This window comes from Oryzias melastigma, linkage group LG14 (assembly GCF_002922805.2).
Source record: "Oryzias melastigma strain HK-1 linkage group LG14, ASM292280v2, whole genome shotgun sequence".
NCBI lineage: Eukaryota > Metazoa > Chordata > Actinopteri > Beloniformes > Adrianichthyidae > Oryzias > Oryzias melastigma.
Genome location: NC_050525.1, coordinates 10,956,123 through 10,971,086, shown reverse-complemented (window position 1 = coordinate 10,971,086; position 14,964 = coordinate 10,956,123). Strand labels below are relative to the sequence as shown.

At 37.9% G+C, this 14,964-nt stretch overlaps 1 protein-coding gene across 8 annotated transcripts in view; it reads right to left on the bottom strand.

Moving 5' to 3' along the window:
- Window positions 1-14,964, bottom strand: part of LOC112142593 (RNA-binding protein Musashi homolog 2) — a 311,624-nt gene that overhangs the window by 201,695 nt on the left and 94,965 nt on the right. For all 8 annotated transcript variants that reach the window (XM_024266053.2, XM_024266054.2, XM_024266055.2 and 5 more), the window contains exon 6: window positions 6,690-6,782. In XM_024266053.2, coding sequence (XP_024121821.1) covers window positions 6,690-6,782 — 93 coding nt within the window. The remainder of the gene's footprint in view (window positions 1-6,689; window positions 6,783-14,964) is intronic.

Below are 14,964 nucleotides of genomic sequence, written 5' to 3'. Positions count from 1 at the left end.
CGGGGCAGGTATGCAAAATAAATGATGTGCTTTTCACAGACGGTCAGAGTTATTTTTTGCCATTAACAGAAGATAAGGGCTTGCAAAATGTCAGCTGTGGTATTAAATTACCAGACTTTCAGTACAAATTTTGGGCACTTCTAATGATTTTGTAGTTTCTACTCCTCATCTGCTTTATCCCAGTAAGAGTGCAGGAAAAGTGTGCCGCTCTGAAATGTAGCATGGTGCTGAGATGGCCTTTGTGGACTTAGATACACCATCCTCCAGCATATGCCTGCAATCTAACAGCCTCATCACTAAACTGATTGTTTCACTCCATGATCACCTATGTATATGTCTTTTTAGTGAGGAAAGTGGCAGTGAACTGGTTAAGCTCCTCCTGCCTCTGTGGTCCACCTCCAGCATCCAGCTTTAGACCAGTGGAGCATGAACCAGAAGTGCCCGGACATAAAGGGATGATTGTGGCAGCCCGGCGACATGGAAGCGAGGAGCACTGATGAAACTATAAAGTCAGCTTTAGACCAACACAACTCAGTCCAGCCAACAGACAAGAAGGCAGAAAGCGAGTCAGTCAACTGCAGTTGCTTCAGCTAAGGGAAATAAGGGCACTGTGTGAAGGCTCAAAGCCGATTACAATAAACCAATGAGGAAGCATTAACCAACGCAGCTAATTGTGTCTTTAACTGTGAGGAGAGAACTGTTTTCATTCCTTGTCAGGATTCTACAAGTACGTCACGTTCAGACTTAAAAGTTCCCATCGCGTCATTTCCTTTCTTTCACTAAGCTCTTGCTAGAGGGATTTTTTTTTTGCTATTGGAAAACAAAAAAATACCCCTGATTAAAGACAATAATAGAGATTAACCAAAAACACTGTACTTCTTCATCGTATAAGATTTAATTTGAATATTTGACACCTTCCAGTCAAAAGGTTGGAATAAATTATGAACATTTGACCAGAAGCTTTAAAGAACTATAATATATGAATATATTCTTAAAAAATGCTATTTTTCTTCAGTGTAGTCCCCGCTTCTCAAATAAAAATTTGTCTTTCATGTCGTAACAAAATTTAGAGAGGATGAGGGAGATCATTGGAAAGGGTAGCACACATTTTTAAGAAAAATCTGGTGATTTTTCTTTTTAAGGAGATTAGAACAGCCTACAGTGCAAATGTGAAACACAAATCACAAAAGTTGAAAAATGTCTTGTATATGAATATGTTGTAGCAGGAGAGTGCAGGAACTTATTAATATATAATAGTTAGGAGACTATTATTACAATTTCATGCCTTTTCCCCCTTTTTTCTTGTCAGACTTTGTTTTGAGCAACACCCCAAATAAGCAGTATGACTGTTTCCAGCCGCTTTAGTTCACTTCTGACTTTGGTTTGTCCCTGACGGTGCCATGTAGAGAGCAAACCAAGCTAAAAGAAGGTGCTACATTTTTTTGGCATCCCTCTCCCATTTTGAACCTATTCCAAGGGAAAATCCCAGTGTGATAAAAAAAAAAAAAGGGAAAACAAAACCCTGATATCAAACTTGCACTTAAAGAACAGGCACACTCACTGTACCTTTTCCACTTTTACATTTTTTGTAAAAAAAAAGAAAAAAAAATCATCACACGGACGAAGATTCATGTCAGCCTGGAACCTTTATCCTCTTGTTCTGTTGGTGAAATCACCTGATCCATGGGAAAATGCATTAAAACAATGTTGGTAATCCAGAATTTTAAAGACCCATTCCAATGAAAATTGTGTTTTTTATGTTTTCAACATGTTTTTGGGGGCATTTTTCCAATGAAGGACATTCATAAGTAAAATTAAGCTTAAAATAGCATTTCTAGTATTTCTTTCTTCAAATTGCAGTGAATTGGGAGAAGACAAAAAAAAAATGTAGTTTAAAAATAGGCTTGTTTGGAGCACAAGCTCTCTGCTCTGAGCTCTCAGCAAAGGAAAAAGAAAGGGGGGGCGGGGTTACTCTATGCCAAAACTCCCGCCCACAACTCAGAGGAAAGCTTCTACTGAACTACTGCTGCTCTGCAGGAAATATGTCCAAGAAAATGACACATTTTTTAAACAGCAAAATCATAAGACTTTTAAAATAGATAAAAAAAATGATCGGAGTGGGACTTTAAGAACTCTCACCAAGAGTTGTACCTTAATGTACGTCAATGGACGAATGCGTCAAAAAGCTCCTTATTTTCTTTTGAAAATGTTATTTTCAACTTTTGACCTATTTTTTACATATTTAAGGTGAATATTTTTTTAATTCTTACGAATATTTTAAGAATTATGTTGCCTGTATAATATAGCTCCCTGCATTTAAAGTGTTATGCAATCACAAAAACACAAACGTAATCTCGGTTTCTCCAGTAATCTCCAATTGTATGTTGTTGATCATTTTTAATTTATGTGTTCTATTGGCTGTTCTCTTTTTTTGAGGGTTGTCACTGAAAAGTAATTTGTATAGTGTTTTTGTTATGGTAGAAGATGCCCTTCCTGACTAATTCTGCTCTTGAGTGCAGTGCTCACTGCTCCACAGCCAGGGGGAGGTTTGTAGCAACAGACTAAAAAAAAATTAAATAAAATTCTAATTGACCAAATTTTAAAAGCTTCAGTAAGTGTCTCTTACGGAGTTTTAAAGTCACTTTGATGCATGCGGAGGCAGAACTGAACACAGCCAGATGACAACATGGGACAGGGTTAGAGAGGCCACTGGAGAGAAACATGCAAGAAAAAAAACAACTGAGGGATGGAAACAACCGCTCCAGGTAAATGTTACCAATCTGTTGCTTTTTGCAACTCTAAATATAATAACAAGCAACACTGCAAGGTCGACTCCTGCAACTTCTACATCTGCCTTAAATCAAAGACAAATTCAGCAGGAAATAATTATCAATAAACCTTGGAAAATGGTGGTTCGATGTGTTTATATTCTTGTATTTAAATTTAATTAAAGCATATTTTAAATGAAATCTGTCACTGTCATTTAATTTAATAAACACATTTTGATTGCTACTTAAAATAAAATGATAATTGTAACAAATAATCTGTATATTTCGTGTTAGAGAAATTGATGTTTACAAGCTAAGGACAGTGCTGTTATCTAAAGACGGTCTTCACAAAGTGACATACTGACACAAACAGCCGACTGATTAATTTGACTTTATTGCGAGGCAGAAATAGCAGCAGCCCCCAGAAAGGACTCTTTGAATATAAAGGGAGGCCAGGCAGGACTGATAAGATTGTCTCATCTGGCTTGCAGGGCTAAAGTGACGTGTGCTGCCTGAGGAAAAAAAATGGAAGGCAGGATGTGGCTACTATTAGCCAGGTAATGGGATCCATCTGAGATGCATTAGAATCAGTCAAACACAACCACATTTCAGTTCTGTTCAAATGACCACCACTATCACTTCAAATGCACACCTTCAGCATGTACTGTAGGGGACAAAAAGAAAAAAGAAAAAAGGTGGGAGAAGTGTCTGTGGCTGTGGAGCAGCTGCTGTGAAGTTGTGCCAGGCTCAGGTATGTGCTCTTTCCTAATCGTGACGGCTGGGAGAGTGATGTGCACAAGAGCTGTCAGCCTCTCCCCATAACAAATGCCACATCTGCCCCTGACAGGATGGAGATAGAGAGGAAGGGCTGAGGTGGGAGGGAGGGGAGGTGCGGAGGTCACAGAGAGAACCTGTGGCCCAATTGTGGCCACGCCAGCTGTTTCTCCTCCACTGCCTCCCCGCCACCACTATCTCTGTAGACCACATCCTGCTAATTGGCCTGTGCTGCCTGGTTTACGCACATACGCACACACATGCTAAATGATGTCAAAGAAATGGCTTGTTCCCAGTGAGTAAGAACCTTTGATTGTGCTTTAAAATGTAGTTGATTGATAAGTGCTTCAAAACAGACTTCCCTGAAATAAAAATGACTAGCTGCCCCCGACAACATGCTGGGTAATATCCCCCTTGACATGCACATAGGCTGGAGGACAGAAGGACCGACTGACGACACACCGGCGGACCGACATGCACACTGGCACCGATATTCTATGAAGGGCAAACGGAATTAATTGGTTTCTCCTTCTGTGGATAAGTCCTCTGAGCGATGTGAATGTGGCGATAATGGCAGGTTGCAATGACAGGCAGGTTATTTAATAAATCCCAGCTTGTGTAAGGCAGAAAAAGAAGGGGGGGGGGGTGCACGTGAAGCACAGAGAACCTCCTTTTTGTTCTGCCTCTTGTCTGTCACAGCCGGCAATAACGTCTCTGATTGTCCTTTTTGTTGGAAACACTCAAATCCGCTCTTGCGTGCACACACACACACACACACACACACACACACTCACATGCTCCTAATCATGCATCCTGATAAATACACTTAATCGCACACACTCTCCTGCGCCGCAAGAGCTGTACAGCTAACACATCCAAGCAAGTCGACTATAAAAGCACAAGTTAAAACATGCACAAGATCTTGCTCAATCAGTCTGATTTGTTTGTTTCCTTTTAAGTATTTGAGGATTCCTCAAGGAGGGAAAAAAACTTTGCATAATCAAGTCAATTATGTCATTCAATCAAGTCGAAAATCATTTTGAGTCCTCCCTTACATCTTTTGATTGCAAAGTCATGCTGGATATTTGCTTGCTCTGTTTTATTGTGCAAATATCTGTATTTAAGATGGCAGAGGAGGCCACAGTGAGGTCTGCAGTGTTCGTCCACAACAGAAGTGCAAAGTACTTCACCTTGCTCCCTCTTAGAGGAAAAAAAATAATGGCGGGCTTTAAAGGGGAGAGCTGGTTTAATACAATCTCCAAACAAAAGAGAGGAAAAAATGTTTCTATTAATTTCTAGGAGCTCTTTTGTCTCCTCCAGGACATGGTACATTATGTGCCTTGTGAAAAATCCATCCTCACTAAAACTGTTTAAACTCAAGGTCAAGTGTTGATGTTGCACAGAGTGGATCAGCTGAAGGTGACCTTGACTGATGAGGAATATGACATGAGGGAAATGGATCTCCACTCAGTGTGGGGAAATTATCTGTGAAATGCTGCCACTGTATGAGAGCTGTGCACGTGCGAGTGTGCGCACTGTACATCTGTCCTTCTGCGTGCGAGCGTGTGCATCCACGCCTCAGTCATCTGGGAGGAATCATCAGGAGAACAGACACTGCAGCAGGACACAGAGCCGAGCGGCTAAATATTATCCTCTGTTAAATGAGCCCACAATAAGGATCTTACACGTTCAAAAATGATGCAGAAACTCTGACTTTAGTCATTCTACAGCAGTGGGAGGATTGGTCATGGAAGCTGCTCATCACTGCTTGTTTGCTATGTAAGCATGCTGTTGACCAGGCATGGCAAGCTGTGTGAAGCTGCTGCCACATCATCAGCTGTTTGCCTGTCACTATTTGTCTTTTTTTTTGTCTTACTATTGGACAGGAGCCAATGTAGTGCTGGCAGCTCCTTTTCAGGCCCAAATATGAGATAGTATAGAGGTTTAAATGCATATTTTGTTTCTAAATTTATAGTGAGAGCTCTTAACAGACTGTACAAAATAAAAGAGTGATAAATAAAATTGTAAATTGGAACAAATTCAGGAGGAATTGATACAATAAGTTTGGAATAAAAGGTGTTTTGTGAGGTTTTGACAGAGATGCTTTCATCTAGGGACCCCAGTGAAAGCAGAACTTTCCTAAATATGATCTCATCCAGAAATCTAAAAGTAACTCAGCAGAATCCTCAGAGGAATTTGACAGAAGCATTGTATGAACGCCAAACACAATCAAACTACTTCAGCAAAATTCCTTCTGTTCCTTCAACACTTTTGCTGATGAAGTTTTTTTCTACATGTTTTTTTACATGATTTTTGGAGCAAAAAAGAGAATAACTACAACTAAGAACTTAGTTTTAGGGACAGTTTTAGGCTAATTGTGGAATTATTGTGTAATGAAATCAAAAATATATATTAAAAAGAAGCTTGGGTTGTAATAAAAATACGGATAAAAACTGTTTTAAAAAATAAATTAAAAGAGCAAACAGTAAAGTAGAGAAATGGGCCTACTACTGGCTAAACATGAAGAAAATGTGTGAAAATATTGTCTAACTGAAAAAAGTGTAAAGAGTGTGTAGTGTTTTAGCCTTACAACATCTATCATAATTGTAACAAAGAAAATTAGCTACTTTGCATTTAACGAGGAACCACTGAAGAAAGAGCAAAGTTAAAAAACTCTTCAGTAGGAGAAACCTTTATGTTTTACCAATATAAAAAAAACAACTATTATGGCTAAGTACCCCTAAAAATACAATTCACTTCCATTTTGTTCAGTTTATTACATATATAATTCCAAAGTGAGTGTGTAAGCAGCCAAAGCCTCCCAGCAGGTTAAATGATTCTGTCATTCACAAACATGTAAACAAACAGCAAAACATCCATCAGATCATCCAAACTTCACCTGCAAATATTTCATTTTCAGTGTGGACTCAAGCTGGTTAAGGTGTGCTCTGTAACCAACCGCTAATAAATTACCAATAAACTGCTAAAGTAAGTAGTAAGTACTTGTATTGATTGCAGAATCTATAAAATCCTGACGATACCCCCACTTTAAAGTGAGGCTTTAATGAGCTCCCAGTTAATTGCAGAGCGCTTAAATGTTCATCGTTGTCAGAGCGCATAGCAAGGGAATAAGAAAAACAGCCTTACCTTTCCAAACTGTTCAAAATACTGCTTCACATCTTCCACTACTGTATTGGCTGACAAGCCTCCCACAAATATTTTCTTTGTTCTTGTGACCATCTGGAAGGAAAAAGGTGAGAGAAGAGGATGAGTGACAAGACTTCCCATGCATTTCACAACTTCCTTAATGAGCCGCAGACAAACACATCAAGTGAGCAGTTTCCGAGATGACGGAGTGGAGACGGGGGCGCGCGGAGTCACGCCGCTAACTTTCAAAAAAACACTTTATAATAGAGCATTTCTTGCACATAAGGTGTCTAAAGGACACAGCAGGACAAAAATACATCTTGGCTTAGAGAGGCAGCTGCTGTGTGAATCTCACATCGCAGTGACAATTCAAAAGTGACTGTCACACACTTAAACACCTTCAGCTCAGCCTTAAAAGTTGCTGTTTATCCTTGCAGAAAAATAAAAATAACAACTAAACAATAATAATAAGTCCTAGAATAATTTATTGACTTCCACAAAAAATGATTATCAATTCGGAGAAGATGAAATCAGAGTGTATTAAAGGCTCATTTAGCTTCAAACCGCAAGAATATCAAGGATTATTACCCAAAGCAGCAAAAAGGGCACAAACATTTGCTGCAGAGCGTGTGCTAAAATTACTTTTTAGGAAATAAATACAGTGAAATATAAAAAAAAGGAGGGGGAGACGTTTTTTATCATATATATATAAGGCTGTATTACAAGTTTTAAACAGAAGGATTAAAAATACATTCCAGTTTGACCAACAACCATCTTTAGGACAGGCATATTGCTCCAATAAAAATAGTTTTTCTGAATAAAAATGGAATTTTTAGAATTTAAAAATTGCCCCCAATCACAGAACAGCATCTCTTTGATGCTGGGGTTTGATCTAACACTGCAGTGATAAGAAAGGATACTTGATAACACATTTTCCCAAATAAAATCTTTGCTGTCTAAGTACAAAGCCCATGCAGGGAAATGTACTGTTTTTACCAACGGAGTAATGATGTTTGAGACACAGCTCTGTCATTTCCCTCACAGACCATCAAATAGCTGTGAAAAAAAACAAAAAAAACTCAAAGCTCTGATCTCCCTCAGCTTTCCTGAATCAAACAAAAAGTAAATGATGGCGGCTGGATAAATACACTCAAGAGATACCAAGAAAACAAACAAGATGGCTGGAAGATTCTGCCTTGATCAAAACGCTGACCGAAACACTTTCGATATAAAAGAGGTTTAGCGCGGAGGAAAAAGAAGCAGCGTTCAGCAAGAGCTGAAGTAACCATCTGTCAAGTGCTTTCCAGGTGCACACAGTCTCACAGGCGCACAGCCTGCACATATGCAGCCAGCCTCCCACACTTGGGCCCTCTCTTACAGTTGGTGTCTCACTTTATGGATTATTTCTTTGTGTCTTTAATGCATTACATTCATCTTTTTATTGAAAAAAACTTTCTATGAATCCAGCTTTCGAGAAAAAAAAAAAAAAATTCCCGTCTTGTTGTCTATTAGACAGCAATTAGGCTTAAAAATATTCACATCAGTGATTGTTCTTTTTCACAGCAATAACTTTAATCATTATGTGTGTCATTTAACCAAGTTTCATCCCTTTTGGATTTTGATGCATTTACTCAGGCACACCTTTGTGCTTCAGCATTTTGACTAAGCTGACACTTTGATTAAAAAGAGGCCATTACAAAATTCTATATATTTTTTTAGCAGTTGTGATGTAGGTTTGCTGTTTCTCTTTGGTTCATTGTTCAGCTGCATGACCCACTTTGATTTAGCTTTTAAAGCAGGCAGCCTTTCATTTTCCTCTATATGTGCCTTACCTCCAGAGGCTTGATTAATGCTTTTTTTTTTTAGTGGCTCTATTTATATAATAAAGATGCCTTCCCAATTACTATGTTTATATTCACAATCTTCCCTTATGTCATACAAATCAGTAGTAAAAGTTCCAGCTTTAGCTCTTAAGTTCAGGGGGCCATTAAAATAAATTAAAACATATTTATATATATATATATATTATATATAAATAAAAAAAAAATACTGTGTAATCATTAATCATTATCCTCGCTATGACATGTCACATGACTGACACACAGGACGGCCAAACCCCAATACATACATCACTACACATATGTATTCCCACTAAACTATGTGTTATGTTCTGCTAGTAGTATTGACTTAAACTGACATAAATTGAGCTTTTCTTATTTCTAAACTCCAGAAAGGTTTGGACATTTAGCATCAGACTCCTTACTGTGGATGTAGCTGCTAATGTGCCTTATTTTTTCTCAATTGGCCCGAGGTCAGCGGCTCAAAAAGAACCTCGAAATGAACGCACACGGGTCCAATTCAACAAGCTGTTGAAAGAAAATCAACAGAGGAACTTTTAAACATTTTTACAATCCCAAATATTCATTTAAATTTATCAATTTAATTCAAAATAATTGAGTCAATTTAAAAATCTGCTTTTATAATAAGCTTATGTAAATAAATATGAACTTTTCCAATTTTAAATGTATAACACATTTCATTCAACAAACAAAAAAAATAGTAAATATGAAAAGATCTCTTGGAGCTGGCTGTTTTAACCGTAGCTGACCTAAAAAAACAAATAACTAAAAAGTGCGTGTGCTCCTGCTTTGTAGATAAGGGGCGGAGCTAAAGCGTTATGCTTAGATTTGACCTCGATTGACAGCGGTTCCAAACGCTCTGACCTGGAGGTAAACGTCCACTCCTCCTCCAAAGAATCACAACCACCTTGAACTGCCTGTTGTCCACTTGTGAGTAACCGTTCTCATTTTTGGAGAGCTGAACACAGAATTGTTTCAATTCAGCCCTTTTAAAACCCTTTTCACACTGATGTGTGGCAACAATTGCTTCTCTAAGATGACTGTTTATGGTTTTCCCTCTTGGCATTGTGTTAATACACACCTGAATGCTCCAGACTGGCAAACGGACAAAAGTGCTGCTTTTATGGCAGTTTGAACACCTGCTGATGGTCATTCCATCAAGAGATGGTGATTAGCTGCAGCTGACTGCGACTTACCCTCTTTAATCCTACAGAGACAGTAAATTTGAAGCAGCCCATGCCAGTTTATGTTCTTTCAGTGTTTTTGATTGGAAAACTGTTTTATTTAACAAAAAGTAAAGCTTTGAAAGACCCTCTCCAAAGATAATTGTGTTTTTAACATGTTTTTTTGTGCATTTTTCTGATGATGGAGGATATATAGTAAGGAAATAAAGCAAAAAATTACATTTCTGAGTATTTCTTTATTCAAATTGTTAGGAATCAGGAGCAGATGATAAAATACTTATTGATTTTTTTTATGCATTTATTTTTGTGATGCAGATAATTCACTGGTTGGGCCACAAACTCCTTGCGCCACTCTATTGTGATGGACAAAAAGCCCATGTACATCTTTTTCTTCATCTGAGCTGGGATCTGGTTCAAAACTATTGTGGCTGGATTGTTCCAATATTTCTTGCCATTTTTGTTGCACCGCTAAGGTTCGGTTGGGATTGTGAAAGCTGTAAGCTAGTGGGAGAGCGTGTAAACATATGGATGATCGGAAGTAGGGGTGGGCTTAGTCCCTCCCACGACTCAGAGACGGATTTCTAGAAAATCCTAGAAAAACAACGCAGGATTTTGTATTTATATTTTGATTTATTATAATTATCATAATTTATTAAAATTAAAAGAATTGCTTTTAGAATCAAAAGATGATCGGAGTGGGACTTAAATGATCATTTGACTTTCTTATACAACAAAATGTAATGCATTGAAGGAGACAGACTTTCACTATTTTACTTTTAATGCTTTTCTTTAAAAATAAAAGAATATGTGGAGAGACAGATTATGTCTCAATTTTTATTTAAATTTAAAGGTTTTAAAAAAAGAGAGAATTTAAAGCTCTGAAAACAATGTGCCTCAGTAGCGGAAGTGCTGGCAACTGCAAACTGAAAAAAAAGAAAATAGTCAAAAAAAAAAGAAAGTTAGAGCTTTATTGGAGACATCCAGTCTCAGCAAGAAAAAGACAATCAAGTGTGTCCTACAACAGGAACAAAAGCAACATGTTTCACTGAGCTCTACATCAGCTTCATGAGAATCCACAAAGGGCCCAACGCTTAAATATGCAAACACAGCCTGTGTAGTAATTAGAAACAACATACCTGTGTGTACAGAGGCTTCACGTACTCTGACAATCAATATACAGTTGGTGCAAAACACAAAGCACACAAACCGCAGGAGGAGTGCACAAACAATTATGAGACTTGATTTTTCACCTTGCAAATGTTAACATTGTCCAGGATATTTTTTTATTAAATTGATATGTTGTTTCTTAATTGTATTTGCAAACTTGGTTGAAGTTTAATTTAACATCTTGAAAGTCTGGGATCAGACTGATGAACAACTAAACAGATAATTTTTCAGTTTCTGGAGAGTTTCAGTTTTATTTTAAATGGTAGATCAACTCATGAACATGTAACATATTGATAGCTACAGCAGACACCCTTGCTCCTCGGCACCGGCCAAGATTCAGCTGCTGCATAATCCTGCGCACGCTTTCCTCCTCCCAACATCGCGCCTCAGGCCTCAGAGGTTATCAGCAACGGATGTTGCCTCGGGCAACCCCGAGCCAGACAGCTGCTGATAAACTGGCTGTGTGAGCATTTATCAACATCACTCACGCTTATCATTGACAATCTAGGAGGGAAAAAAATAAATAAAAATAAACAAGGTAATGTTCATTTCTGCTTGCCACTCCACATCAGCTGTTTGTCCCGCTTTCCCTCTGGGCCGCCCTCCTTCCCTGCTCACATTTCAGACGTTCTCTATCTTGCTTCAACCTGTCAGACCCTCGGCCTTGTCATTATACTGATTTGACAGGTGTGCTCAATTGCAGAGATGATTGTCTGATTCCTGTAGCAGAAAAACGACTTCATTTATTTTTTGATAGTGGAATTAAAGCATCATACTGGTGGAGTCACAAAAAAGCTGCAGAAATATCAGGATCTGCTGGCTTTGATTGTTACAGGTTAACTGCTGCTGTTGGACTTTTCTAAGAATGCTGGCATTATTCATAGAAAATAAGTGATTGTTTTTTTTTGTTAGAACAGAACTAAACTGAAGAAATTAAACATGTTTCTTGGAACAGTCAGGAGATATGAGGCTCAGTACAGACTTCAGATCAATGTTTTCTTTTTAGTTTCAGCACTTTGATTCCACATTTTTTCTTGATAAAAGCCTTAAGCTTCATGCTGCCCTTGCCAACAAGCGGCCACTTCCAATGAAAAGTCTGTAGGAATGCCTATAAATGTGGGTTCAGGCTTCACCGTTACAAAAATTCTACTATTCTACAAATTTCCACGACAGTTTTTGAGCTTAAGGTACAAAACAAATGGCCACTGAACACATGTTGGAAATAAAGCCAGGTTATCCTTTGACCTACCAGGGACTCCGATTAGGTAGTGAATTTTTAATTCACAGAATTGCCATTATCAAGAAGCCCCTATTTGGTTGTTCAGGTGTAAACCCTATGTGCTATATGCATTTAAGAATCCACGTTTAGCGCATTCTTCAACGCACGTCACATGTGTGTCCATAACTTTAGACGTTTTGCTCTTGACTGAGAGTGGCTTCCTTTTTTACCAGAATGGAAAACAGTGATGTTTGCTGTGCTGCCTGTTTTATTGCTACATGTTTTTAAAAGGCCTGGGTCTACTTTGTGTGTTTTTGAAAACAACCTCATCAATACACAAAGAAGGAACAAGCTGAGGTCCGCTTGCAATCCATCTTCTCTTCTCAACTGCTAATTTATACAGAGTGCCAGTTTATAGTGCGTTCCACCTTTGCGAATCCAAAAGGGTTGTGGGGCAGAAACACATTTCTCTTTTTACCACAATGATGACTAACAACTAAGAGTCGGCTTTAACTAGTGGTACTAGTTAATACTGCAGACAAGGGGTGTAGGAAAAAATCAATTCGGCAATATATTGGGATATTTTGTTTGCATATACTTGTGTCGATTTAAAACGCTAATGAGAAGATATTAAATAATTATTTATGAGCGGACTTCAGTGTCTCACTTTTGCTTTTTTCTTCAAACAACACCCGCTTGAGTTAAATGTTCGGTCTGCCTTGTTGTTTTTGTTGTTAAGAGACATGTACTACTTAGTTTTTACTTGGGATGGGTACCAAAGTGAAACTTTGTGCCACGTTCCTCCCAGTATCATTAAAAAACGCAAATTGCAGGGCCTCATAGTGGCACAGATAAATACGAGTGAAGCAATGAAAGATGTATTAATATTTAAGTTGAGTTTTTTTTTCTTAAAAAAAAGTTACAAATAGTTTTGGTTCAGTCTTGAGACATATCACGATATCTACTATGTTGGGATACGTATCATATCGCCTGACTCTTGCCAATACACACCCCTGCTGTAGACCCACAGACAAAGCTGTTGTTTTTCGTCTGTTTGGTGAGAATCTGCTCAGTTTTCAAAAAGTGAGCAATCAGGAGACAGTTACAAGGAAAAGAGGAAGAGCGAGCTGGCAGTAGCAAAGGCTACAGGTGTGCAGATGGGCCGAACGGGCTATTTCAAGCTGCACAGTAAGGTGCAATGTAAAGGCTGCTGGAAAGTAGTTGCATTTCAAGTTCTGTCTGCTGTTCAGGTGTACGCCAATGAACCTGCTGTCCATCTTCATCTTTTCTCCCAGGACATCAATTATCTTTTTTGTTGCGTTTTGTCTTAATCACTGGAAATTTCTGACTCATTGATCTATGGGGCCATTGGTCAGTTATTCTTCTTGGGCTAGATTTGTACCTCTCTAGCTTCTTTTTGGTTATAAAAGGTACAGACGGAACAAGTCAGCAGTCGTTCAAGGACCACACTGTACATTTTTAGATATTATTTGAAGTCAAACAAACAAAGAGGATTTTGAATTGTGACAGAAAACCGTACCAAGAGTAAGGTCGTATATCTTTCTTTCTCACATGCTTCGATATACATCTTGGTATATGATCCACTAATTGATAAAAAGAAAAAAAAAATCAATTTTGTGCCGAAACTGCACCATCAAGTTATTTTATTTAAATAGATACAATCTTAATTCTTTCTTGTTCGATTTTATGTATTTTTACCAGCATGATCTTGCTTTAATCAATTATTTTTAGCCAGTCTTCTGATGTTATAGACCCTTATCACACTTTAAGTCCAGAACACAAAAATATTTTTTTTATTTGTTTAACCCTAGATGACAAATGTGGGTTTATTGACAGTACAGTGAGTTCTACAAAACAAGGCTTGTTTCATGGCTAAAGGCAAATTCAATATCTAAAAATTAAAACAAATTTAATAAAACACAAATTAATTTGTAATTCATGTAATCCAGTTTTGGATCAGAGAACATTATGAACCTCTGTTGCATTTACAGCAACATTAGTCTGGATTATTTGAAGGCTCACTTCAGTCATTTAAATGTCTTTTTTTCTAAATAACTTTCCTACAGTCTTTTAAAAGAGCCCGCTCTTCAACCCAGTTTCTCCTTTAACCCAATTTTTTAAGCATTCGGTTATTTTTGCACATCCGTAGGAGACAGTAAGGAGAGCTATCAGTGTGCAAGAGGAAGTTGGTGAGTGCCTCCACTCGAGTGTGTTTCTAATTTCCAGAGGAGCTGTAGCGGTGAAGGGCTATGTTTATCACGCTAACAGAACGCACGCAGCAGATACATACAGAGAGGAAGGCAAAAAAAAAAGTAAAAGCTTTTAAGTGCCCACTTATCAAAGGCTGTTAGCAGTCCTTACCCAGAAAAGACACAACAAAATGACAACCTACACATTTATATAGAATTATTCAATGATGGTTGTCACTTTGGAAATAAAGACTTCAAAGAAGTGCATTGTAGAACACCTATTGTAAGATAAAATGATTATATTTAGTCAGTCTTTAACCCAAAAAGACTTACAAATAGGAGTTAATTCAAAACATGCCTTGACTGTCTTTTTTTTTTCATTTATCTATCTTTTTATTGTTCTAAAAAAGCTTGATAAATAAAAGGATTCTTCAGTGAGTAAGGTAGCCAAGCAGAGTTTTATCACAAAGCAAACATCTAGTGAACACGCTGAGTTATTAATTGTCCCTCCATGAAAAGAAAAATTCACATTGACAATTATCAGCTTGATAAAAGTAAGATTACTGTCAGCTCCTGCACCCCTGCGGTTCTTTGAAGAGGGGCCCGTACAATAGAGAGTGGCACCACACTGCAGAG